At 41.0% G+C, this 22,984-nt stretch overlaps 3 protein-coding genes across 7 annotated transcripts in view; 1 reads left to right on the top strand and 2 right to left on the bottom strand.

Annotated features, from left to right (window-relative positions):
- The first annotated feature begins 6,166 nt into the window (after positions 1–6,166).
- On the top strand, positions 6,167–11,527 carry LOC309693348 (insulin-like growth factor-binding protein 3). 3 transcript variants are annotated; one of them, XM_082512455.1, is made up of 4 exons: positions 6,167–6,804; positions 7,458–7,696; positions 8,468–8,587; positions 10,494–11,527. In XM_082512455.1, the coding sequence occupies exons 1-4, from the start codon at positions 6,324–6,326 to the stop codon at positions 10,617–10,619; spliced, it is 966 nt and encodes a 321-aa protein (XP_082368581.1). In that variant the 5' UTR covers positions 6,167–6,323; the 3' UTR covers positions 10,620–11,527. The 3 variants fall into 3 exon arrangements, with proteins under 3 accessions (XP_082368581.1, XP_082368582.1, XP_082368580.1); XM_082512456.1 differs by having other exon boundaries at positions 6,168–6,804; positions 7,581–7,696; XM_082512454.1 differs by having other exon boundaries at positions 6,172–6,804; positions 7,455–7,696.
- Positions 11,528–11,574: 47 nt separating this feature from the next.
- Positions 11,575–17,652, bottom strand: LOC309694123 (insulin-like growth factor-binding protein 1). Of its 2 annotated transcripts, none has more exons than XM_082513907.1 (7): positions 16,423–17,652; positions 15,968–16,327; positions 15,784–15,887; positions 13,321–15,686; positions 13,039–13,181; positions 12,752–12,880; positions 11,575–12,617 (listed from the first exon to the last, which is right to left on the bottom strand). In XM_082513907.1, the coding sequence occupies exons 4-7, from the start codon at positions 13,664–13,666 to the stop codon at positions 12,492–12,494; spliced, it is 744 nt and encodes a 247-aa protein (XP_082370033.1). In that variant the 5' UTR covers positions 13,667–15,686; positions 15,784–15,887; positions 15,968–16,327; positions 16,423–17,652; the 3' UTR covers positions 11,575–12,491. The 2 variants fall into 2 exon arrangements, with proteins under 2 accessions (XP_082370033.1, XP_082370032.1); XM_082513906.1 differs by having other exon boundaries at positions 15,784–15,870; positions 16,423–17,651.
- A 138-nt stretch (positions 17,653–17,790) lies between these two features.
- The window catches only part of LOC309694122 (adenylate cyclase type 1-like), a 39,672-nt gene continuing 34,478 nt past the window's right edge, over positions 17,791–22,984 (bottom strand). The window contains exons 14-20 of one of the 2 annotated variants that reach the window (XM_082513904.1): positions 22,323–22,449; positions 21,539–21,700; positions 21,309–21,455; positions 21,120–21,218; positions 20,891–21,005; positions 20,604–20,728; positions 17,791–20,470 (exon numbers count right to left, since the gene is read on the bottom strand). In XM_082513904.1, the coding sequence (XP_082370030.1) occupies positions 20,045–20,470; positions 20,604–20,728; positions 20,891–21,005; positions 21,120–21,218; positions 21,309–21,455; positions 21,539–21,700; positions 22,323–22,449 (1,201 nt within the window). In that variant the 3' untranslated portion in view covers positions 17,791–20,044. The remainder of the gene's footprint in view (positions 20,471–20,603; positions 20,729–20,890; positions 21,006–21,119; positions 21,219–21,308; positions 21,456–21,538; positions 21,701–22,322; positions 22,450–22,984) is intronic. The other variant, XM_082513905.1, reaches the window with a different exon arrangement.

Below are 22,984 nucleotides of genomic sequence, written 5' to 3'. Positions count from 1 at the left end.
GACACACAGACTTGACACTGGAACACCGAAGCAGAAACGAGAGACAAAAATACTGACATGACTGGATACGGAGAACAAGGAGTGAGAGACATGGAGTGACGAGAGGGAGCAAGGGACACGGAAGGAAATGGAGAGGGACATGATGGGCTTGGGGAGAACATACATCAACGCACAACTCAGACAGGGGAGACATGGAATGAGACACAAGGAGGGGAACAAGTAAACAGAAAAGGGAGACAAGACGTGAGGACAAACGACATCTAAAAGAAATGCTCAGTGGATACTAAGAAGCCCAAAGTGTGCCAAGGAAACAACCCCTACACCATTACACCACCAGCGCCTGAACCATTGATATAGTTGATTCATGTTTTCATGTAGCTTACACTGAATTCTAGTCCCATCATCTGAATGTTAAAGCAGAAATCGAGACTCAGACCAGGCTCCATTTTTCCAATCTTCTGTTGTGAGCCTGTTCAAATTGTAGCCTTTTCTGTTTTTAGCTGAAAGAAGTGGCACCCGGTATGGCCCTATGCTGCTGCAGTTCATCTGCTTAGAGTTAGTGTGCTCTTGCTCTGTGTCCTTCACTTTGCTAAGGCCTAATTACAGCTTTGGACTGCCTCAGGGGCCAGATCAACAAGATATTTTGGCCTAGAGGGCGACCGTGGCGCTGTGGAAGCGCATCTGTAACCGGAAGGTTGCCGGTTCGATCTTCGGGCTCTCTGTCCTGGTCGTTGTGTCCTTGGGCAAGACACTTTACCCTACCGCCTACTGGTGTAGGCCAGAGGGGCCGATGGCACGATATGGCAGCCTCGCTTCTGTCAGTCTGCCCCAGGGCAGCTGTGGCTACAACTGTAGCTTGCCTCCACCAGTGTGTGAATGTGAGATTGAATGAATGAATAATGGAATTGTAAAGTGCTTTGGGTGCCTTGAAAAGCGCTATGTAAATCCAATCCATTATTATTAGAGAACTGCTGCTAACTAGATATGTTGTGTTATTTGGACTGTTTTCTATGATGGTCCACCAGCGATGATTGTTCAAGAAATTTCTAGTATATTGGTTGTTTCTGAAGCAACCAGCCTGTCTGGCACCAACAATTGTGCCACGTTCAAAGTCACTTAAATCACCTTTTTGCCATTTTCAGATGCTCATTTTGAATTTCAGCAGGTTGTCTTCCCCGAGTCTACATGACTACATTGGACAGTTGAACCTATTAAAGTGGACACACTGTGTATGATTCATGTCAATCTGTGGCCAGCAGAGGACACTAGCGACACAAAACCGTTGTGACTGTGAAAGTCCCAAGTCGACATCACCTTTGTTGTTTTAGAGCAAAACAGGCTAGCAATTATTACACACTGAAGTGTAACACCACATCTTTTGATGCGTCTGACACACAAATGTCTGTATCATCATCATCATCATCATCAACTTTATTTATAAAGCACTTTAAAACAACCACAGCTGACACAAAGTGCTGTACATTGGAACTGTAAAATAAAATTACATGAGATATAAATAAAAACCAAATAAAAGAAGAGTGAAATCATTAATTAAATAACTACTTCAATTAAAAGAGAAACTAAGTCTCACTGAGGTTAAAAGCCAAGGAATAAAAGTGGGTTTTAAGACGTGATTTAAAAGTGGACAGTGAAGGGGCCTCTCTAATGTGCATGGGCAAATTATTCCATCACTGTAGAGTGTGAATGCACCTTTCTTACCTGTTGCGTGTGCACATATCCAATGCACATGTCCACCCTCATTTACAAAGTGCACTAAAAGAGTTTCTTCCCTCCAGGCAAGCCTGGGCAGGTTGCTCTTAAGGTGCAGAGAGGGAATACATTTGCAGAGATAAGAAGGAGGAAAGGTGTGCAGTGAAGGACCCCTCCACCCACATTACTGTGTGTCTGCAGGTGGTGAAAGTGAAGAATTCCCGGGGAGGGCAGGAAGGAAGTGAAGGCCCAGTTGTGGCGACTGCATAGAGCCCATCTTCCTCTGTTATTTAGTGTGGAGTGGTCTTGAAATAAAAGGAGCAGGGGAAAATCCAGAGAAGCAACCAACATTATCAGATTACAAAGGAAACTGTCAGGAGAAACACCATTTCACATGGGAAAAATAAGTGTGTGTTAGCATGTAAGATATGTAGGTCTAATGCAGCAATAATTTCCCATTAAGATTAATTAATACATCTTTACATTTACTATTCCCAGGCTATGTTTTATTATATAAGAATGGCTAAAACCAGACACTACATGTGGGTGTCTTTGTCAACTTTCTGAAGCTATAAGAACTAGTTGACCTTATGGGGAAAAAAACAACTATAAGAAACAATGATGAAGATTAAGTCACATAGATTATCCTTCTCCCAGCAAATACCAGCTTTGCAATAACCCCTTACAGATTTACACCAGCCTCTCCAAATTTCATTTTGCAGATAATTTGGAGGCCTTGTTTACCCGGCTGACAGAACTAGTTCTCATTCCTCGATCACCCCAGTTCTGCAGCTTTTTTACAGCCACTTAATTGGCGGGGCAGGGCCCATCTCTTTCCTCTGAACCAGAACAAAGGTTTGTGGACAGAAATAGAAACTGGATTCTGGGATGGCTGCACAATTTGAGGCCCATGCTTGGCTTTCAGCAGAGGCCAAAACCTGGAAAGGCACCGTGAGAAAACTGTAGGCTTTCATAACGCTTGTTAAATTGAGGTATGTCCAGGTCACATTGAGGTGACAAACAAGTAGATCACTTCATCATAACTCGTAATGTTACTAACGGAATATTGGTAGTAGGTTGAGTCTGTGGCATCACAGCGCTCATACATGCGTGGTGAAACTGGGCATACTCCAAGGTCATTGATTGAGACTGTGGAGGGGTTTCAGTTAGGTCATGGTCTCCGAACAAGAAACAAAAAACTGTGGGATAAAGAGCTTCCTTCGTGGTGTAAATTTGCATTTACAACAGGGTTTTAGAATTTGTGCTAATTGGATGATTGTGGTTTCCAACATAGACTCATCTACCCAAACTACCTCAAAACCAAAAGCACATTTGTTTGTAGATTAATGCATGATGTCTACTACTTTGCAATTTTAATTTTAATGACACATGTCCAAGTCACATTTGAATATCTGTTTCTTGTCATATAACAGTGGTGAGAAAAAAGAGAGAGGTATTTTACACATGTGGGAAAATGTCCCTAAGATGTATGAATACATGTTCAACTATCCTCATAAGTCTAGGTGAGACAGAGACATAGGAAGTGTAACTGTCTTTGGGGGGACTTGGGGTCAAATTGAGTGGTGCCACTCACAGCCCACTTCCGACTACTCTGTAATCTGTCAGGGTGAGTGCTGAGAGTTCCTCTCTCTTTCTCTGTGTCCTTCACTTTGCTTAGGCCTAATTACAGCTTTGGACTGCCTCAGGGGCCAAGCCTCCAGAAACAGGGACCACGATAGACCACTCCAACAAAAAAAAGAAAGAAAATGATTAACTGGCCTTGGAATTAGATGAAAGCTGGCCTCTAGTTTGTTCGCCATTCGACCAACATCCAATAATCACATAATAGCTGAAGCTATGTATGGGTCCAGGTCAGAGCAGAATCAAAGAGAAACAATTATCATATTAATCACTATAGAGACTCCAATTTATCTGTGATCTTAGTCGGCTCAAAAAGCTCTCAGACAGAAGCAATTACATGACAGACAGTCATGAGACCATTCAGGGAAAAGAATAACTTTAAATGTACCAGACTTGTCATGTGATCTGCAACCGCCTCATTCCTCTCCTACTCCAGCACACCTCCACACTGTGTGTATTCCACACACTCTCTCCACAAGCACAGACGCACTGGACCCTGACAAGCAAAAATAGGGAAAGGGTTGTTTTGTGTTTGAGAGTGAGGGACACACACACACACTCTCTCTTACATTGTTCTTCTGGGCTAACTCAGGCATGTTTTGCAGATATCCATCTGATTACAGTACGTGATTTATTTATCTATGAATGTTGGTACTGCACATTCCTTTGCTTTTACTTCCTTACATCCTTTAAGCTACTAAAAGAGCTGCTGTGTTAAAATGCCAAATACAATACCAGAGATAATCACAAGAAGAATTATGAAAATAGCTGTGGAGAAAATTTTGGTATAACTTATGTAAAGGTTTTAAAGTGAAATAAAACCTACTTATTTTATTATAGATTATATTTACCTGTGGGAAGTGGGGCATTATGGCTAATGTGAGCTACAGTCGGGTTGCTGGAGCTAGTGCAGCCCAGTCTGAGGTCTTCAAGCAAGTGTATCTGATTTGTCCAAATCGTCTTAAAACAGTGGAAAATTGCTCCATAGTACCATTTGACAAGCTGTTGCAGCTGGCCATAGTTGCCTCTGACAGCAGGTTATGTTAAACACATGTACAGTAATATCCTGTGTGTGCAAACGTACATTCTTCACACTCCCTCTTTATTGAGAGGCTGCTCTGCGAGACGACATTCCTCCAGTACATTACTCTTAGTCTCCTCTGCTATGCTGAATATGCACAGGTGGCTGAGAGACCCCCTTTCAAAGAGCTATGAGTAGAGGAAAGGGCAGAAAATCAGCAAGCTTTTTCTTTTTTCAGCATATGAACCAAGTGTTTTGCATTCCAGAGAGCACTGCTCTGCTGTAGGCCTGTCTGTTAACAAATGGCAGGGCTGGTTGGCAATGGATTTGACACTGACTTCTCAGAAATGTAAAAAATACAAAAAAAACCAAAAACCCTGAACTGTACACCTCAACTCTGCTGCTGTTATTCTGTTGAGGTATTTTGGACAATTTCTGCTATGGTATTTGCTCTCTCATCTGTAACCAATAGTGGACCTAAAAACACCACAGATGTAATTACTCAGGAATTTTCTCACTTACATGTGTGGTATGCATCCTTATTTTAAGGACTGCTTTGTAGCGGAGACAAATGACCGGGACGGAACCAGCTATGTCGCCCATACAAACAAGTCAAGAGACAAATACATGGCTGTACATGTGAGGAGCAGGTACACAAGGTAGACTTTTTGCATGACACAATAACACCAAATAGCAGATGGGATCCTTAATTATATTTATGGAATGTTTTACTTCATGCAAATAGAGGCAAAACAACAAGTTAAAAAAAAAAGATAAGTTTACTGTTATTCATAATATTTCTAAAGATGATGTATAGTGTGGGGAAAGCACTATGGTGCAGTGTTTGGCACTAGTGGCTCACAGAAGAAAGGTTCTGGTCATGTCAGGTCTTTGCTGTACCCAAAATCAGCCTTGGACATGCAACTCTACTGATAAGTGAATGAAATCAGTGGATGTGAATTATTATGCATTATCTGCACAAGGAAGTTCATCATTGAGCAGTATTTGATAAATGAATATGGTCAATGTGCAGCTAATGCACACAGCATATACATCTAGTCTGTGTAGTCTGTGAAGTATAAAACGAAATTAAAAACAGAGAGACAAATATATATATATATGCCACCACTGATTTTGGTTATTCTTTAATATTTTAGACCTCAGGGTGTACTGTTTGCATAAATAATAATTTAATAATACATAATAATATATCAAATAATATACTAAAATTTGTAACTGTTTGATTGTTTATAATGTAGGCCTTTAAATTATTTACAAAGGATTTGGATCACCCTATTGGACACCTTTGGTCTACTGGAACAAAACGTTAAGTGCAGCCATGTGACCTTTTTCCACGTAAAAGAACGGAAAGAAACAAATGATTCTGGCTTTTCAATGTTAAATAGCGTTTAGTAGTAAGTGTTGATGAATTACTGTAAAAGTCGAAGAGGCACATTGTAATAATAATGCTTGACACACATGACAACTGGCTCCCCCTATGGATTAAGGCGAACATAGCCGATTGCTGAGTTTCCTCTCGTGTGGGGACTTAAGACTTTATATGCACCGTCAGTAAACTGCAAATATGTATGTGTTTGATTAGTATTTAATTTATTTTTGTGGAACATCATTAGTACCGTGCTTCTAATGCTCTTGATTACATTTTGATTATTCCATTTTTTTAAAGATCTCAACTACATTGTTCACTTAAAAGTCATGAGTGAGAGGGTGAAGGAAATAAATGCCTTGGCCTGTGATTTTCTTTTTTTCCTTTTTAATGTTATTTAATATCTGTCTTAAAGAGCCACACCTTAAATCTTGCCTTGCTTTTCAGCAAAACCCCAGCATATTTCTCTGATGTCTTGAAGGAATAACGGAGTAGACGCAATTCAGCAGCACACCACAAGCTATTCGGGGGTGTGACTACGGTCATTGGGGTCTATATATTGAGATGTTTTGTCCGCTGTCTTTATGTGAATGGGAGAGAAGCTGCCCAGTGAAAAGTCCCCACGGCAGGACAGCGCACCTCCTCACTTCATTCGCTCTCAGACACAGCACCATGGATTCCTGTTTTCGCGCACTTTGCATGACTTTTGTCCTGGCAACGTTCACCTGGAGGTCAGGTGCGTTCGGACCTGTTATCAGATGCGAACCATGTGATCTTGCTGCACGGCTTCTGTGCAAACCTTTACCCAAGGACTGCTCGGAGAAGGTCCGCGAACCGGGCTGCGGCTGCTGCATGACTTGCGCGCTGAGTTTCGGCCAGCCGTGCGGCGTGTACACCGGGAGATGTGGCTCCGGCCTGATTTGTCAACATCAACCCGGTGAAACGAAACCTCTGCAGGCTCTGCTGGAGGGACGGGGTATTTGTGCAAACGCTACTAACAAGCGACAAACTACCAGACCAACAGTGCCAGTCAATGAGCTACCAGGTAATTCATCAGCGTGAGTGTTTATGCCTCAAAGTGCGCTCTTTTAGACACCTTACGTATCACTGGTTAATGACCACAATTTCGGTAGTTGCAGAAGAACTGGTAAATCTTTGCCAGTGGTCGTCGGGCAATGTAAGAATTACCAGATGTTGTATAAAAAGAGAAAACTTTTTTTCTTTTAGCAATAAAAATCCAGCTAATATGTGAAAACACTTTGATGTGTTTAAAACGTCTTTACATCAGAGGAACGAAGGTGGTGGATAAGGCTTTAAGCAGTGCGCACTGGAGAGATTTCGATTGTGGAAAGAAGAAGTGCCTCTTTGTGCCGCAGAGGGAAGACTTGAACCCTCCCTGAATTCATTGTAAAGAATTCAGGTCAGATAAATGTTAAAGCCTAGCCTGCATCTTCAAGGTTGCATGGTTTCTAGTTTGTACTTTTGAATGAAATCAAATTAAAAAAACAAAAAAGGTGGGCTTTTTATTTTTTATTTTTTACTGGAAGTCAAGGTTTTCTAAAGTTTTTCAGAAGATGCTTTTAAAGCACACAATACCCATGTCCCTCCCCTGAACCCTAGCCTGTTGAAAAAATGTGAAATTAACACTCTGCTATGTTTGTTTATAAACACATTTTTATTTTCACAATTTTTTAGCAGAGAATGCTGATACTCAGGATGAAGAGCGCAATTCCACTGATTCGGGTGTTCAGACCACTACATACAGCACCCACAGACCTATTGGACCATTTAAGCCTCCACTTCACCCTTTCATCCCCCCAGACATCCTGAGACGGGAACAACAGAGAAGAACCCAGTTCTTTAAAACGGGGGAGCTACCGGGACCACTCGTCACAGATCAACAAAACTCTCTAGAGACCAAGCGGGAGCCTGAGTATGTAAGTACCACAACCAATATTTTTTCTGTCTTCAGAGCACACTGGAGGAATGTTTTTCTCTTCTTCCTCTGTGCTTTGGTGTTTTTTTCCCCCTGCGGGTGATGAAATGCTTTGGGTAGCGGTGCTGACGTTTGGCAGAGATTGTGAGCCAGTAGAATGGCATGGCAGCAAGCGGGTGCCATAGCCCTGCGGCTGACCTGGGTCAGGCGGTTGTTTGGCCACAAGGCGTCCGCGTGCCGGCTATACTGAGAGCCAGCGAATGATGGATTGGCTTATGTGAGTGCCTGTTGGGAAGCCCTGCTGCTATTTTGAGCTTCTCTTTGGCCCGAGAAGTGAGCACACTGTAGTAATGGGCTTTGACTGGCTGTTCTGATTAGTGACTTGAGTACTTGGACTTGAGGACAAGCCTTTTGACTCTGTCTTTGAGCTGTTTGAATTCACTTTAGCCCCCCCAGTCTTTGTGTAAGACTTCTAAGCAGCTTTGGCAAACTGCTAAACCTTCACAAGCCAGATGAATTCATTCCTCATCTGCCACCTCTTTCATATTGCAGCCACCATTGTTTAGGTATTACAGCAAGGCAGCGTGAGTCAGCTTTATTAAAGTGTTAATTCACCAAAACATTAATGTCAAAAACCCACTGCCAAATGGCATTGCTAATGAGGAAGTATAAACGCTTTATTCGCTTTTTATCTGTCTTCAAAATGAAACTATAGAATTTCTGATGTTAAAGGAAGGTACTAAAAACTGGTGATGTCTTCCCTCATTCACAGGGTCCCTGCCGAAGAGAGATTGAGAGCATTCTCAGCAACCTCAAGATCTCCAACATTCTCAACCCCCGAGGTTTCCGCATACCAAACTGTGATAAGAAGGGCTTCTATAAGAAAAAGCAGGTGAGAAAAAGTATACCTAATAATTTGATATTTGAGTGTTTTAGTAGTGCAGTGGTTCTCAAGCTTTTTCTGGCAGGCCTCAGTACAAAAGCCAAAAGAATGCTTGCACCCCACACCCTACAGTGTTTATCGACATTTAACAATCTAAAAGAATTCAAGATGAATTTTACTTTTAAAAAAATGTCAGTGCAGTTTCATCAGCAAACACATCACAGTCAGTCTTCTTAGTTTCTCCTAGTTGTTTGTGCCCATCACCAGTGGCTCATTGCCCCCCTAGTGGGACCTGCCCAGCAGTTTGAGAATCATTGGCTTAGTGCATCCTTATTCAGTGGACACGAAGGGCTGTGCATTATTTCACGATCTGCTTAATGCAAACTTGGTTACGGAATCAAAATGCTGTAAAAAGGAAATCAGCATTTGCGGAGTACATTCATAATGATTACAAGACGAATGACTCAAACTTAAGGTCTCCTGCAGCCCAATTACAGATTTGTTGCTGTCCTCATGTATTCATTGGTAGTTATTAGAGCCTCATCATTGCACCACCACACCAGTGAGGTATACCCTAGCCACTGGCTCTGGAAACTGGAACCACAGGGACCAAACCCCAGCGGGGTTGACGGCAGGGACGATGGCCATTTAACGGAAACCCTCCCAGGGAGACAGACGTCAAGGTGGCCGCCGGCACCCCATGTGCTTGCCCCATAATTGCTGGACTTTTGAGAGGCAGACACAGAAATAGAGCCGAAGCCATCCCAACGCTCACATGGTTCACCCACGATCGGGTTGTAATAAATGAGTGGTTCTGACGCATTCATATGGAGGCACTTAGGGCTCCCGCACCACTGCATCACAGAGGCAGCTTCCCCTATTACATAGCAGTCCCTCCCGCTTAATAGAAGTGTTCTTATTGACCTGCAATCATCTCATAACCAGCCTTACAACGCCAGGCTCATTGTCTTTGTTTATGCAGAACGGACCTTCTGCACCGCACTAAGCCTTTAGGCACTGAAGGAGTGGCAGAGATGTTGTGGTGTTCAGTTGAATTTGAACACTCGGATGACTCTAAGGGAAAACAGCTCTTGTTACAATGATTATTAACAGTAAATGCCTCTTAGAGGGAACATAACAAACTACCCAATAATGATTTTGGTGTTGAAGAAGATGCATTTATAAAAATAAATAAATAAATTGATTAATGTATTTGTTTCCCCAATAGACAGCCTGCGTTTTTTTGTTTTTTTTAACTTGCCGCCAAAATTTATGGTTCACTAAGAATTTTTCATTCATCATGATAAAGACTGTTTATGAAACTCTCCACCTAAGATCAGACCTCACTGAGTAAGGATGTCTCCCCGCGTGACCAGTCTCTTCTGTGCAGCAGCAAGTGTTGCTTTAGCCCTTGAAATGAATGGCTGTATGTTTAACTAGAGTGGAGGTTGACCTTTAGTAAAATTGGCAGTAAAATAACAGCCCTTGGGTAGCTCCACAGACTCTGTAAGTCATTTGTAGTAGGCCTACCCATAATTTGGAGCTGTGGGGTATAATCAGCAACAGATGATTCGTACTGGCCACCAGCTTCTGAAAATAGATCTTGGTTCACAGTTGTTCACAAACGGGACTAAGCAAATATTTTACCAGGTTTCTGTTTACCTTAAAGGTCTCTATATGTGTGTGTAACAGGAGGTAGACCATAAAAGCAGCTCAAAATACCACAGCGTGTTGGATAGCAAAGGCTCAGCACAATCTGACCATTAATGACTCTTAACTATGCTTTTCTGCTTCATTGACTAAAGTGGCCTGTTATCCATAATGCTTCATATTCAACCGGATTTGTACATTCAGCTTTCCCACCTCCCCCCACCGGTCTTCCCTCGCTTCACCTTGTTCTCTCCTTCACTTTCAGTGCCGTCCTTCCAAAGGCAGAAAGCGAGGCTACTGTTGGTGTGTGGACAAATATGGGCAGCCTCTGCCAGGTCTTGATAGGAGGGAGCGAGGAGATACCCAGTACTACAACTCTGACAGCCAATAGGAGCAGAGCAGGATGGGAGGGAGGGAGGCTGAGATTGAACGGCAAGAACTGTAAACAAATGAAGAAACCGAGGATATTGGAAGAGAGGTCAAGAGATGGCTCAGCCGATATATGGATGTTTGCTATTTCTAACTGTTGCCTGTGGGACCTTTTTCTGAGGCACAGCGCAGAGCGCAGCAGAAGAGTACCGGGCAGAAAAAGCCTGTAGCCTCTGTACATGGATGGATTCTTCATAACCTGTTTGTCTCAGATTCAACCCGGACACCTTTTGGAATAATGTTACACCTAAAGAAACTATCTCAGAGGCCTTATTCTGATTTTAAAGCACAAAGACATGTCACAAGCAGTGATAAGAGAGCTCTTCATTTACGCACAATTAAATGGCATTGCATATGTGTAAATGCTTGTGATTTGTAATCATTATTTGTATGCTTGTGATTTGTTATAAAGCCATTGTGTTTTGTCTTGACAATGTATGTATATTTGAATAAGTAAGCATGCAGTGATTTAAGTATGAACTCCTATTTGTATGAATTCCATTATTCCGGTTGCTTCCTGCTCCAAGTAGGGAGTTGGTTGGGACCGTGCAGCTCAGACAACACAGCGCATAGAAAGTTATTTTTTACTCTGGGTCTCACGCCACGGAAAAAGAGATTTTGTTTCATGATCTGTACTGTGTGTGCGTGTGTGGGTTTTTTTGTTTGTTTGTTTGTTTTGTTGTCGCTTTGCATAAGCTGAATATAAGAGATAAGGGGTCCTTACAGTTATCTCCAGTCTCTGTGTAGCCAGTGATATTTTTTTAGCACTTGTCTTGGATTAAGTGGTCAGTTTAAATATGCTGTTTGCATGTACAATGCAACCCTCAGAAGTCTATTTTTACTTAATAAAGGCAGTATAAAGTTACCCAAGTATTGTTGTTTTTAATGTTTTGTAGATAGACACAAAACAAAACTCCTTTGTGATAAAATAAGATTTTATTAAGATGCACATCCACAGAATTAGAGTATATACAACAAACCCAATAATGGAAAAAGCAGCATTCCAGGGCAATTAGCATTCAGTTGAAACTGGATCTACTGCACATAGCTACAACAACAAACAAATCTTTAAACACAAGTGAATGATAATAAATACTAGAGTAGGTAGTCAGATAAAGAAAAGGTCAAATAAAGTCCCTAATGTGAGAAGATGTAGCTGAGAAGAGGTCTCAGAAATCCTCTGCTCAAACTGTGGACCTGCAGAGACCAGCAGAGGTAGACGAATGATGAACAACCCATCCCAAACCTCAGCGTGGCTTGGAAGAGCACTGATATGTTTGTGCTAGGCCACCATGCACATACTTGTGGCACTTTAAGCATTTCACCCAATACCCATTGAGGAAACGCCAATGGAGATACATTCAGACAATGTCAACAGAATGAATGAATGAGCTGCTGTGTTGTTTGCTGCCGTGCACAGCTCTAGTTATGAATGAATTAAACAAAAATTTATCCTGAAGTCTCTCAAATGGGCTTGGCACCGTAATGGACCTGTGGTTTTGAGCAATGGAGTTATTTAGTCAGAAACACAAATGTATACAGTGTCGCCCTATATTTACAACTGAAAAAAATAAAACAGGCAAACATATAAAAGATCTAAAAATGACAAATGGTTAATGCTTGTAAGAATATACAGGCAGCGAATAAATAAGTTGATCATACATACACCACGTAAATAAGATGGGAGGAAATTTCCTCCACTCAAATAAGTTTTCACAGTTTCATTTTTGCAAAGGAGAGCCGGCTCATCAGGCGGCTGACCTCCTGTTGCTGTTAATGTGTGTGCCTTTGTGTGTGTGAAAGTTGGTTTTTGAGTGACAACAGAGTCCATCCTTCAGTGAGTAACTTCTTGATGGCACTCTGAGTCACCGACCAAGTCGCTCGATCCTAGGAGCCTCTTCCCATTCCAAGACGAGACGCACCAGCAGCGAGCGGGTGGTCCAACGAGAGATGACTCGCACTGAAAAGGAAATAAAAATGGCATCTCTCACAAATAAATCACTCATTATTTTATAATAAATCCCTTTTGGGAGTCAAAATTCATTTTGTTATGGTGAAATTTCTGAAAAAACAAACAAAAAGTTAAATTCTCACCTGCTTGGCCTTGTAGAAGCCATGCTTATCACAGTTGGGAAGGTAGAAAGTTGTGAACTTCTCTCCTAACCTCTGCTGAGAGGTGGCTATCGTGTCCAGTGCTTCGTGCAGTTCAGTGTGACATGGACCCTGTGTAGGAAGAGAAACAATGAGAGCTACAGTCTCCTAAACACAAATGCACCAGCAAATTATCTACACCCCCTCAGAGCCATCTACTCCCTCTTGTGGAAAGAGAGATGAATTACTTTGAATAACCAGTTAGTCGGATTGTTTATTTTTCCCCTCACCTGTTGCACCAGTTTGTTGCGTATGGCATTGACCTTAGCCTTGAGACTCTCCTGGCCTTCAGCAAAATCTTGGTGATCAAAGGGAAGGTTAAGTCCCAGAATGTGCTGCAACGAGCCATGGTCAGGGACTCCTCCATCTTCCTCTGTAGAATTTTTAGAAAACAGAGAGCATACATGGCACATGAAATGGAATGGGGTTGCACTAAAGATGTAATTTCAATGCTGTGAACTTTTTTAAATTAATGAATATCAATATGAGCACATATGAAACAGCCAGGCTACCTTGGCGGAGGTCTACAGTGCAGATTCCTTGTCCTCTGGTCAGAGCGTGCAGTGGTCTTGCTTCACCAGGCCTGGGAGTGCAGCGGAGACCCTCAGCACAGTGGGCTGTGTGAACTCCACAGGAAGCCCCCTCCTCGAGCGCACAGGCCATGCAGCAGCCACAGCCTGGCTCCCTTAACACCTGCTTGCAGTCTGCTGGGATGGCGGGGCAGTCGTTCAGCTTCTGTTGAGTACAGGGGGCACAGCGGATGGGCTCTGGCCCCACCACCGGAGATGACCTCACTACGGACAAGACAACCAGAGCCGCCGCTGCCACAAACGTCAGCTTCTCGCTTAATCCAAACATTTCCTTCTGATGAAATTCTTTAGCTTTTTAGACGTTGTTTAAAACTGTCAGTTTCTTCTAACAAGTCTTCTCTGAACTGGCAGTATTTATATGAAAGCTTTGGCCTCCAGAAGGGTTAATAATTGACTCAGCACAGATATAAAATATTTTTCACAAAGCTGCTGTAAAAGGTGGATGACCCCGCTTGCCTTGCGTAGTTTGAGGTCATTTGTCAATATTGACGCTGGAATGCACATCAAAACAACTTTTGACGTGCATTAGTCATCTTTCTTTAACTTTAGAGTTATGAAAACAACTGAACAGTGCTGCTGAAATTCAGTACAATGATGAATAGTGAATAACGTCTTTAAGAGAGAGCATCACGTGATCCAAGGAGCTCTAGGCTTTGCTACAATGGCTTGTTAATGTTAAAAACTGTCTTATGGGTGTTGTCAAAACTTTATCTTGTGAAGTAATTCTGACAGGTTAGGTGCTGACACTGTTTTGACAGAAAAAAGTCCTATTTGTCCTTTTAGTCTTGTTGGTGAAGGTTCCTCTTATCACACATGCAAACAAACAAGGTCCTCCACCTTGTTTATCGACCTGTGTGATAACCCAGTCTGCCTTGCATAACCCAGAAATGGTGAAACGACACATTTATCTGGGAAAAGATGGCAGTAAATGGCCGTTTCCTTGCTGTAATATTTGTCATAAATACCTAAGTCAAATGCCACATACCTTTAGTCATACGATGTGTGACACAAATTTCAATAGGCAGTGATCCCGTGCTTTTCATTCACTGAAGAACTTGCTTTTACCCTGCAAACTTTTAATTGCTTTTTTTAATTTAATAATTATTCACCATGGAAACAGATACAGTCATCAGGACCAATTACTAAAAACACAGGTCTTAATAACAAAACTATGTGTACAGTCCCGGGATAAAAATATGAAGTTAAAGAGATAAAATGCTGATGAATGTGAGGATATGGGCACAATGAGAAATAACAAAAATGAGCACATTGTGTGTGTACATTTTGCATTTAATAGGAAAGTAAAATATGTTGTCTTTGAATATCTTAATTTTTTTTTAATCTTAACTAGAGAAAAATATGCTTTTAAATGAAACCTTTATACCTTTAAATTGCTAGAAATGTGTACACCCAGCAGTATATAAAAGAAGTCTGCATTAGCGCCTCTTTAAAGTACTGCAGACTATGCGTGAATCGCACACATTTTACTAATTTAATAACATAATCATGATGTAAGAAAAGGACCACGGCGTTACTACGTTTGCATGTGCATGAACTGAAACATATTTTAATGCAGATTTACTTTAGCTTACATAGGTTGGGTGAAAACACTTTCTTTTCATAAAAAATAGAAAAATAAATTTTATTGATTTATTTTGAGTCAACTCTGACTGACGGTACACTAAAGTGCACCAGCCATGTTGCTCCCACACAGCAGGGGAGGGGTCAGCTTTGACGTTGCTATGCTTGCTGAAGAGAGCTTTGGTTCTTCGTGTTACATTCTTCACTGGCATCCAAATCTAGTAACTTAAGAAACGGTAAACGGGTTCAGCTTGAACCTAACAGCAGCAAGTGCTGGTTGAAAAAGGGATTGATACACAAAATAAAAATACAGCGAAGACAGTAGCGGGATAGAAGCACAAATACCAAACTGAAGATAACACAATGACACAATTAACTCTTGCACAAAATATACACATCATGTTCTCTCTAAGCATTGAACTCTTGTGTAATGAAACCAGCTATCGTGCCTTTTGTTTATTCACGTATAACAACAAACGAAACGGGCCCGCACATGGACTTCACTCTCTTGTCAGTGGCTTCCTTAAATAAGGCACATTAGGCAGAATTTGTTCAACGTTCAGTTTGTCACGAATGAGGTCCCAGGTTGGTGTGTCCCAAATGTTTCACGTTCACCTCACGAGATGTCACTCAATCACTAGCTGATGAGTTGTTGCCTCTTCGATGCTGACCATCAGATCCGCTAGCCAGGGGGGAAACGGTTCCTCCTTTGAAATATGTTAGAGGGCATTAGTGGAAAAGAGATTTAATTAAGGTCCATATTTTTTTTTAAGTCAAGACAGCTTTGCTTAAAATTATACTCACAGCTATTAAATTCTTCTTAGAGCGTTCCCTTGGCTTCGGGACTGGCTGTTTAGATCTTCTCGGTTTCTGCCACTTAATCTTGGAGGCCTTGAAGCAAAAATAAACTAGTCTTTTTTTCAGATTTTTAAAAATTATTATTATTTATTTAAATAGAAGCAAATAGTAAATACTCAGTAACACCTACCTTTATTTTCACCTTACTGCTATTGGATCTCCTTACATTTGTAAATTTCGGCTGTCCTGGTGTTGTAGCTTCACCACGTAGATGAAAAGAAAGCGTGCTCACATCAGACACGGAAAAGCTCTCGGTTCCTTCGTGTGGATGGTTTGAAAACTGGCTCAGGGAACGAGACAGCCTCCCAGGTCTCAGAACCCTCAGTTGAGCAGCATCGTCATCTTTATCGCTCTCATCTTCTGCCAGCGCATCCTCTTCCTCCACACCTACTTGAAATGGAAAATCGCCCTCATTTCCTTCTCTTGTTCTGTTCCCTTCAGTTTCATCCTCAAGCTCTGACTCTTCCTGGATGGGCTCCAGACCAGGTCTCTGTTCCATCAAAAAGCCTATTTACTCATGACATTTACCATTTTTATCATTTGATTTACTTTATTCAAAGAATAGTGATAACAGATTAGGCTTACATTTGGCTGTTGAATGTCCATTTAGCTGGATGGCTGAGCTTTTTGGAACCAGAGTAAAGATACTGCAGTCTCTGGTGTGAGTGTGGCCTCCTTGTCATCAGTTGATTATTGAAATCAGGTGCAGAGGCTTAACATTTTTCACAGATGTTTTGACAGGTCATTGCAGGTGCATGAGAAAATTACTTGCATTGCCTAATTTTACAATATACATGCAAAATAAAGCAATGCAGCTTAAAGTCACTCAGCTTATTGTGACTATTATTGTGACAGCAATGTTAATTTTGCACCATTTACCATTTACGGGGCGATCGTGGCTCAAGAGTTGGAAGTTCGCCGTGTAATCGCCTTGTAATAGGAAGATTGCTGGTTCGAGCCCTGGCTTGGACAGCCTCGGTCGTTGTGTCCTTGGGCAAGACACTTTACCCGTTGCCTACTGGTGGTGGTCAGAGGGCCCGGTGGCGCCAGTATCCGGCAGCCTCGCCTCTGTCCGTGCGCCCCAGGGTGGCTGTGGCTACAATGTAGCTTGCCATCACCAGTGTGTGAATGTGTGTGTGAATGGGTGGATGACTGGATATGTAAAGTGCTTTGGGGTCCTTAGGGACTAGTAAAGCGCTATATAAATACAGGCCATTTACCATTTAAAAATTAATTAATTCCAATTGGCTAAAAAAAGAAACTAATAAGCATTCTTGAGGTTAGTATAGCAAATGCCTTAGTCTAACATCGTATCAAATGACTTCCAATTACTTAGTCTGATTAGTGAATACTTTCAGGTATATATCAGTTGTAAACTTATAGCATCAGTGAAATCATTAACTTCAGACTTTTCCATCATGTCACATATTAATAGGTATCAAAGCAAAAAAGGTCATATATCAATATGTTACAGCATTGTTCAGGAATGAAGATTTTGATCTATGTATTAAAATATCAATAAATAAAATAATAATTCTGTGTTGTGTATATAACCCAGGATGTGGAGTTATTGGTTAAGGTCCAATAGACTTAACCACAGTAATTTAATAAATATACAGGCAGAAGGCAGACAGTGTGCAAGATTTCCATTTGGTTGCCAACACATCAAAGATTAAATTTGTCTGACTATCATGGATTTCTGCATCTCTATAGACTACTGATGAGGAGAGAATGAATGCATATAAACTGTGGTCAAAATTCATTTTGAAGTAGAAATGTGTTACAAATGCTCTTTTTTTTTCTTAATACAGACTAGCAAATTGTATTTTCTTTGTTCACAGAAAAATGTTCACATAAATCATTAATTTATGGGTATATATATATATATATATATATATATATAATCAAGTTACATTTTCTTGTTTGTGACATATGCTATTTGTCTTTATGTAATTCCAACCATTCAGGAGTGCAACAACCAAATTACTCATTTCAATCCCCTTTGGCCCTGATGACACCATGACGAGACTTGCTCCTTAACTATTATTTGCAGTAGTTTCCCTTTACTGTTTGAGCTCGACTTCAATTAGAGTGAAGGTGACATGAACTTAAAAGCTCAATGATATCACCCCTTTTAGTAAATGAAGAACTTCATCAAGGTAAATCAACATAAAACTACATAAACGAAGCATTGTTTCCTCTCTCCAAGCCCATAAAAGAGCTAAATAGGTGAGCAAATGAAGTGTTTGTTGACTTAACTGTTACACTGAGTGAACCTTAAACAAACTTTACATCCGTACCAGGAAAACAGTTTTGGCCCCTGCCCCGTGTTTGACACATGATGACATCCATCTAGCCGTGGGCTGTCAAAGTACATTGACCGACATGATAAACATGTTATTGTCTTAAATAGTTTCCTGTTGAGAAAGAAAACTTTTACAGCGAAAGTGATTAAATAATGTCTGAGAAAATAAAAATAAAAAAGGTGATCTTTCACATTTGTAGCCAAAACTCAAGAAACTACTTTCTTTATCATAGCGATACTGATGATATTTTATACACCAATATTGTCTTTATTACAAAATATTCAATAACCCAACTTTACACTGTACAAGATACAACATAGTTTACAACTTTTGACTATTTACAAAAAGTATGATCTGCATATCAAAGTGAATATATCTAAAAAGGCAAGTTGCAATCACTGTAAGCTTATTGAGTAAGGCAAGAACTTGAAACGTGATGTATTTACACTTTTGCAGATCGAGTGAAAGTTCTATGTGCTGATAAAGATACAGGCTATAAAGATAATCTGAAGCGCATCATGTTTCTGCCAGTATATCTGAGAGATGTGCTAAAGCTAAAATTTCTCGAGGAAAACTCAAAAATGTAGCTGCTAGATAACAAAAAGCAATAGTACAGTAATGTGTATGCCTGAAAGACGACAGCAGCGAGACACTGCAGGAAATCTTCTGTGGCCTCAAGGAAATGTTTGAAAGTACTTACAGCATTTGAAATGTTTAGGCTAAAGGAGTTAGTCATGCATTTGTGGAAGTCATGTGCTTATAGTATATGCTCTCTTCTGTGTGGATGAATGCCATTCTTAACTCCTTTAGATATCTGTATGTAAGGATGCGTGGGCCCTCTGTGTGATGTTCTACAATACTCCATCGCTGGTCCCATTTTGGCATAAACTAGCATCCATAGAACCACAAATCCAACTCAGTATGACTTCTGTTTAGGTTTGTTAACCTTTGTCTTTTCCTCGTATTATCTTTTTGCCTCCTCATCAACAAAGCTGCCCCTATCTGTGTATTATGTGTACATGCCATATTGCACTACAATACAAAAGAATGTCATGTATTAAGGAAAACTGATTTTGTCTTTCCAGGGTTTAAAACACACCTTTGTCTTCTACCAGTGATCGAGCATGTGGTAAACATCTACTGCAACTTTCTCTCTCATCTTTGTTGAGGCAATATAAGTATCGCTAGTGATCTATGGAAAGCTCGGTACTTTGGTTTTCTTTCAACAGGAGTATCATTACTATGGCTGTCAACTTTTAAAAAGTCATGCACTATTAATTGTAAATATGTATCATAAAAAGCATATTTCATCCAGTGAGCTCCAAGTAAAAAAAAGAAAAAGAAAAGAGACTGTTTTGTGCTGTTTTGTTACAATTCAGAATTGACCACACATGCATACGCACACTCACAAGTACACACTTGCATGCTTACATACACCAAAAAGAAACAACACCATTTTACGCTAAATAACGCAATGAATCCTTGGCATAATAAGAAAGACAGTGCAAAAGCAATAGCATGATCAGTCTCTTTCTGGATATCAACGCACATATCCCCCGAACACGGAATATGTACAACATAGTAAAAAATAAATATGCTCATTATACCTGGATCTGATGGAACCCAACAAAACCACACATCTAATCATCTGTTACAGAGATGTTAAAAGAGGATTTGAGATTCCGGGTACCCGTCTCTGCACTCTGCATTTTGTCTCTGAAAAGTGGCAAGCAGTTAAAAATCCCTAAAGCAAGTATGATTATCCATACAATGACTTCATATTTCTGGAAGTTCACATCCTGAATGGGTGTATCCTGGGTTGTGCCAGTACAGACTAGACGCTTCTAGTCCTCCAACCAGGTTTTCTTGCTTTATTTAAGATGAATATATTTTCTTTCTTCCTACACTGACACATCTGCAGCAGCTGCCACCGTCTCAATTTCAATCTCTGTCACCTCTACAGCCCTCTCTTCATCAACCTTACCCACTGCGGGCACACAGGATGAGGGTTGGCATGCGGCTTGGCTGTTGCTGCTGCTGTTGGCAGTGTTCATCTGCATGTTGCTACCCATGCCGGGATGAGCAGTGAGGCTGGCAGCAGAGGACACGCTGGCCAGATTGGTCGGGACGCTCGTCTTTCCACAGGAGTGGATCCGACGTGCCAGGCTGGCGGAACGCATCACCGAAGAAGTGGTTGCAGTGCCCACTCCCTGAACCTTCCCTTCCAGGAAGTAGGTCAGCATCTCACCTTTGCCTTTTACACTGACCTTGCCGCGGCAAACCAGGTCATAGTTGGTATTCAGTAGCCGATAAACCTCCTCAGTCACCTGGATAATAGAGGCATAGGAAATATAGATATTTGTTATTGTAAGTGTTGGTAGATGTGACAGCGGAGCTTGGCAAGCTGGTTACACTTGACTCCATCATATTTGTGGATCATTTGTAATTGAAAACAAGTACCTGTATTTTCCCAGGTACTCCAGTGCTGTCCATTCGACTGGCCACATTGACCGTGTTACCCCAGATATCGTACTGAGGTCGCCGTGCTCCAATCACCCCTGCAACCACTGGACCCACATTGATTCCTGTGCACAGACATAAAAACATTAAACTAAAACAGAGTCATTGAAAGTCAGTCACATTTAAATTGTCTTTGCCAGGGAACCAAAACAGTTCAATTTTATTTATATAGCATCAAATCGGACCCAACAGTCCAACAAGGTGGTTTATATTGTATGTCTACTTACCAACTCTCAGGACAAACTCGTTGTATGACTGATAATTGATTTCATCCAAAACATCAAACATTTCAATGGCGTAGTCTGCTATCGTGCTCAGATGGTCATACACAGATTTCTTGTTCTACAGAGGGAAAGAGCACCAAGCAGTTAGTGTACATGTGAGAAAGGATCCTTCATATTCCCTTTAAAGACTAGGACAGAAGATAAACACATAAATAAAAAGGAAAATCCAAACCTTGGTCCCAATGGTGGGGACGAGTCCCACAGCTGCCATGTATGTGCTGCCAATGGTTTTGATTTTCTCTATGTCTTTGTAGCACTCCTTATCCATGAGCTGTGAAGCACACATTCAATAAACACCTGACACTACAAGGCAAAAACAATTCCAAATTTACAAAGTAAAGAAATAAAAAAATACTAAGACCTCGTCAAAGTCAGCAATGATCTCGTTCAGTAGCCTCAAGCATTCCACTCCCATGTTGTTGCCATCCAGCTCGATGTAGAAATCGTTGAAGTTCGGGATTGAGGCAAATAGGACGCCAACTTGTGCATAGGACTGATAGTACAGATCCTAAAGGAAAAGAAAAACAATACAGTAAAAAATATTCTTAGATGTGCTCATTAGTCATTTCTGGTTTCAGCCTTTTTATCTACCTGTTTGTCTGTCTGCCTGCCTGCCTGTCTATTATCGTGGCTCACCATGTTTCTTGGGTTTGACATTAAGAAGTGTTGAGCCACGTGTGCAGGCAGCAGATTGAAGAGGATCCTCCTGTTGTCCAGCTTTACTTTCTCCATTCCATCTCTTTCCTCCTCCGCCTGGCAGGAAAAGTAGCACACAAAATATCCAGATATAGCTGTGAGAACCAAAGCTTGCTTCATATTTCCACCACATGGTGTCACTAAAATGACTTGTGAGCATCAGACTGCTGTAAGCGTCACAGTATGATTAATAGACTTGGGTACATTACATGACTAATCCTGCTAGTTAAAGGGTTAAATGGCTTAAATTCAGCTTCAACACTTCTATCCCCCTATGCAAAACGCTCAGTGCCAAATGAAACCGAGCCAGAAGAAGCTTCTTACTCTTTTTTTGTTGCCAAGAACAGACATCTGGCAGCCTATAAATATACAACCTCATTTCCAAAAGAAGTTGGGTTGCGTTGTAAAAAGTAAAAAAAACAAACCAAATAATTTTTTAAAAATCCAATTGCAATGATTCAATAATCATTTTAACGGAAGTTTTTTTTGTTGTGTTTGATCAAACATGCACACAAACATTTGTTTGCTCATTTTAAATGTGATCCCTGCAACACCTTTAAACAAAAACTAGAAAAGGTTTTTCAGAGTTTACTTTGGAAGCATGGTTGCACATCCTCCAGAAATGTATATCCATAGCCTTTTTTCATATGCACAGAGATATCATTGCACACTTCCTGACCTGTACAGCCCATAGGAAGTCCAGACGTAGTTTGAGGTCAAGTTGCCTGGAGTGGAGGGCAAGGGCACTGACAAAGAGCAACAGAGACAGGATGGGCTCATAGCCCCGGATGTGGAAGGACCCCCCACTGCGGAAGAGACCAATTGCACAAGTCAGCACTGGACCAGACCACACAGAAAACTACACAGGAGGGTTGAATGGACCCCCCACAGCGTCGGGAGTGATCACAAGTAGAGTTACTTCACAAAAGTATGAAAGCAAGGGCTTTTTTAGAAGCACATGGAAACAAAGCAAGCAAAAAAAACAAAACAAAACAACTTTATTGTGCTTATAACGTATTCTGAAATCATGGAATATTACTATTAACTTGTGCATGATTAAATCTAAAAGTTTTTTTTTTTTTCAAAACTAATCCTTACCTTGACCTGAACAAATTCAGAATAATCATTTTTTTCAGTTGCACATTTGGGATCTGAGCTCTAATAAAATTGGCATGGTCCCTCAGTACTGGGTTGAAATAGCTAACGTGGTCCCATCATGCAGCCCACATTGTCCTTTTAGGCTTCTGATTTGGAACTAATAAGCATGTGTGCTGCTTCAAAGGGTGGAAAATGAAAGAGTGTGTGGGCTGAAGACAAGCAACAACTCCTCCACACACATAC

This window comes from Aulonocara stuartgranti (assembly GCF_965226115.1).
Source record: "Aulonocara stuartgranti genome assembly, chromosome: 18".
Taxonomy (NCBI): domain Eukaryota; kingdom Metazoa; phylum Chordata; class Actinopteri; order Cichliformes; family Cichlidae; genus Aulonocara; species Aulonocara stuartgranti.
This window is presented reverse-complemented; position numbering and strand designations above follow the sequence as displayed.

Excerpts from the sequence above, each read along its gene's own strand:
- LOC309693348 (XM_082512454.1), top strand. The coding sequence starts at position 6,324 with ATGTTTTGTCCGCTGTCTTTATGTGAATGGGAGAGAAGCTGCCCAGTG. Across the intron at positions 6,805-7,454 it reads GCCAGTCAATGAGCTACCAG|CAGAGAATGCTGATACTCAG; the intron begins GTAATTCATCAG and ends ACAATTTTTTAG. Across the intron at positions 8,588-10,493 it reads GCTTCTATAAGAAAAAGCAG|TGCCGTCCTTCCAAAGGCAG; the intron begins GTGAGAAAAAGT and ends CTTCACTTTCAG.
- LOC309694123 (XM_082513907.1), bottom strand. The coding sequence starts at position 13,666 with ATGTTTGGATTAAGCGAGAAGCTGACGTTTGTGGCAGCGGCGGCTCTG. Across the intron at positions 12,881-13,038 it reads GCAACAAACTGGTGCAACAG|GGTCCATGTCACACTGAACT; the intron begins GTGAGGGGAAAA and ends CTTCCTACACAG. Across the intron at positions 12,618-12,751 it reads GCTTCTACAAGGCCAAGCAG|TGCGAGTCATCTCTCGTTGG; the intron begins GTGAGAATTTAA and ends TTTCCTTTTCAG.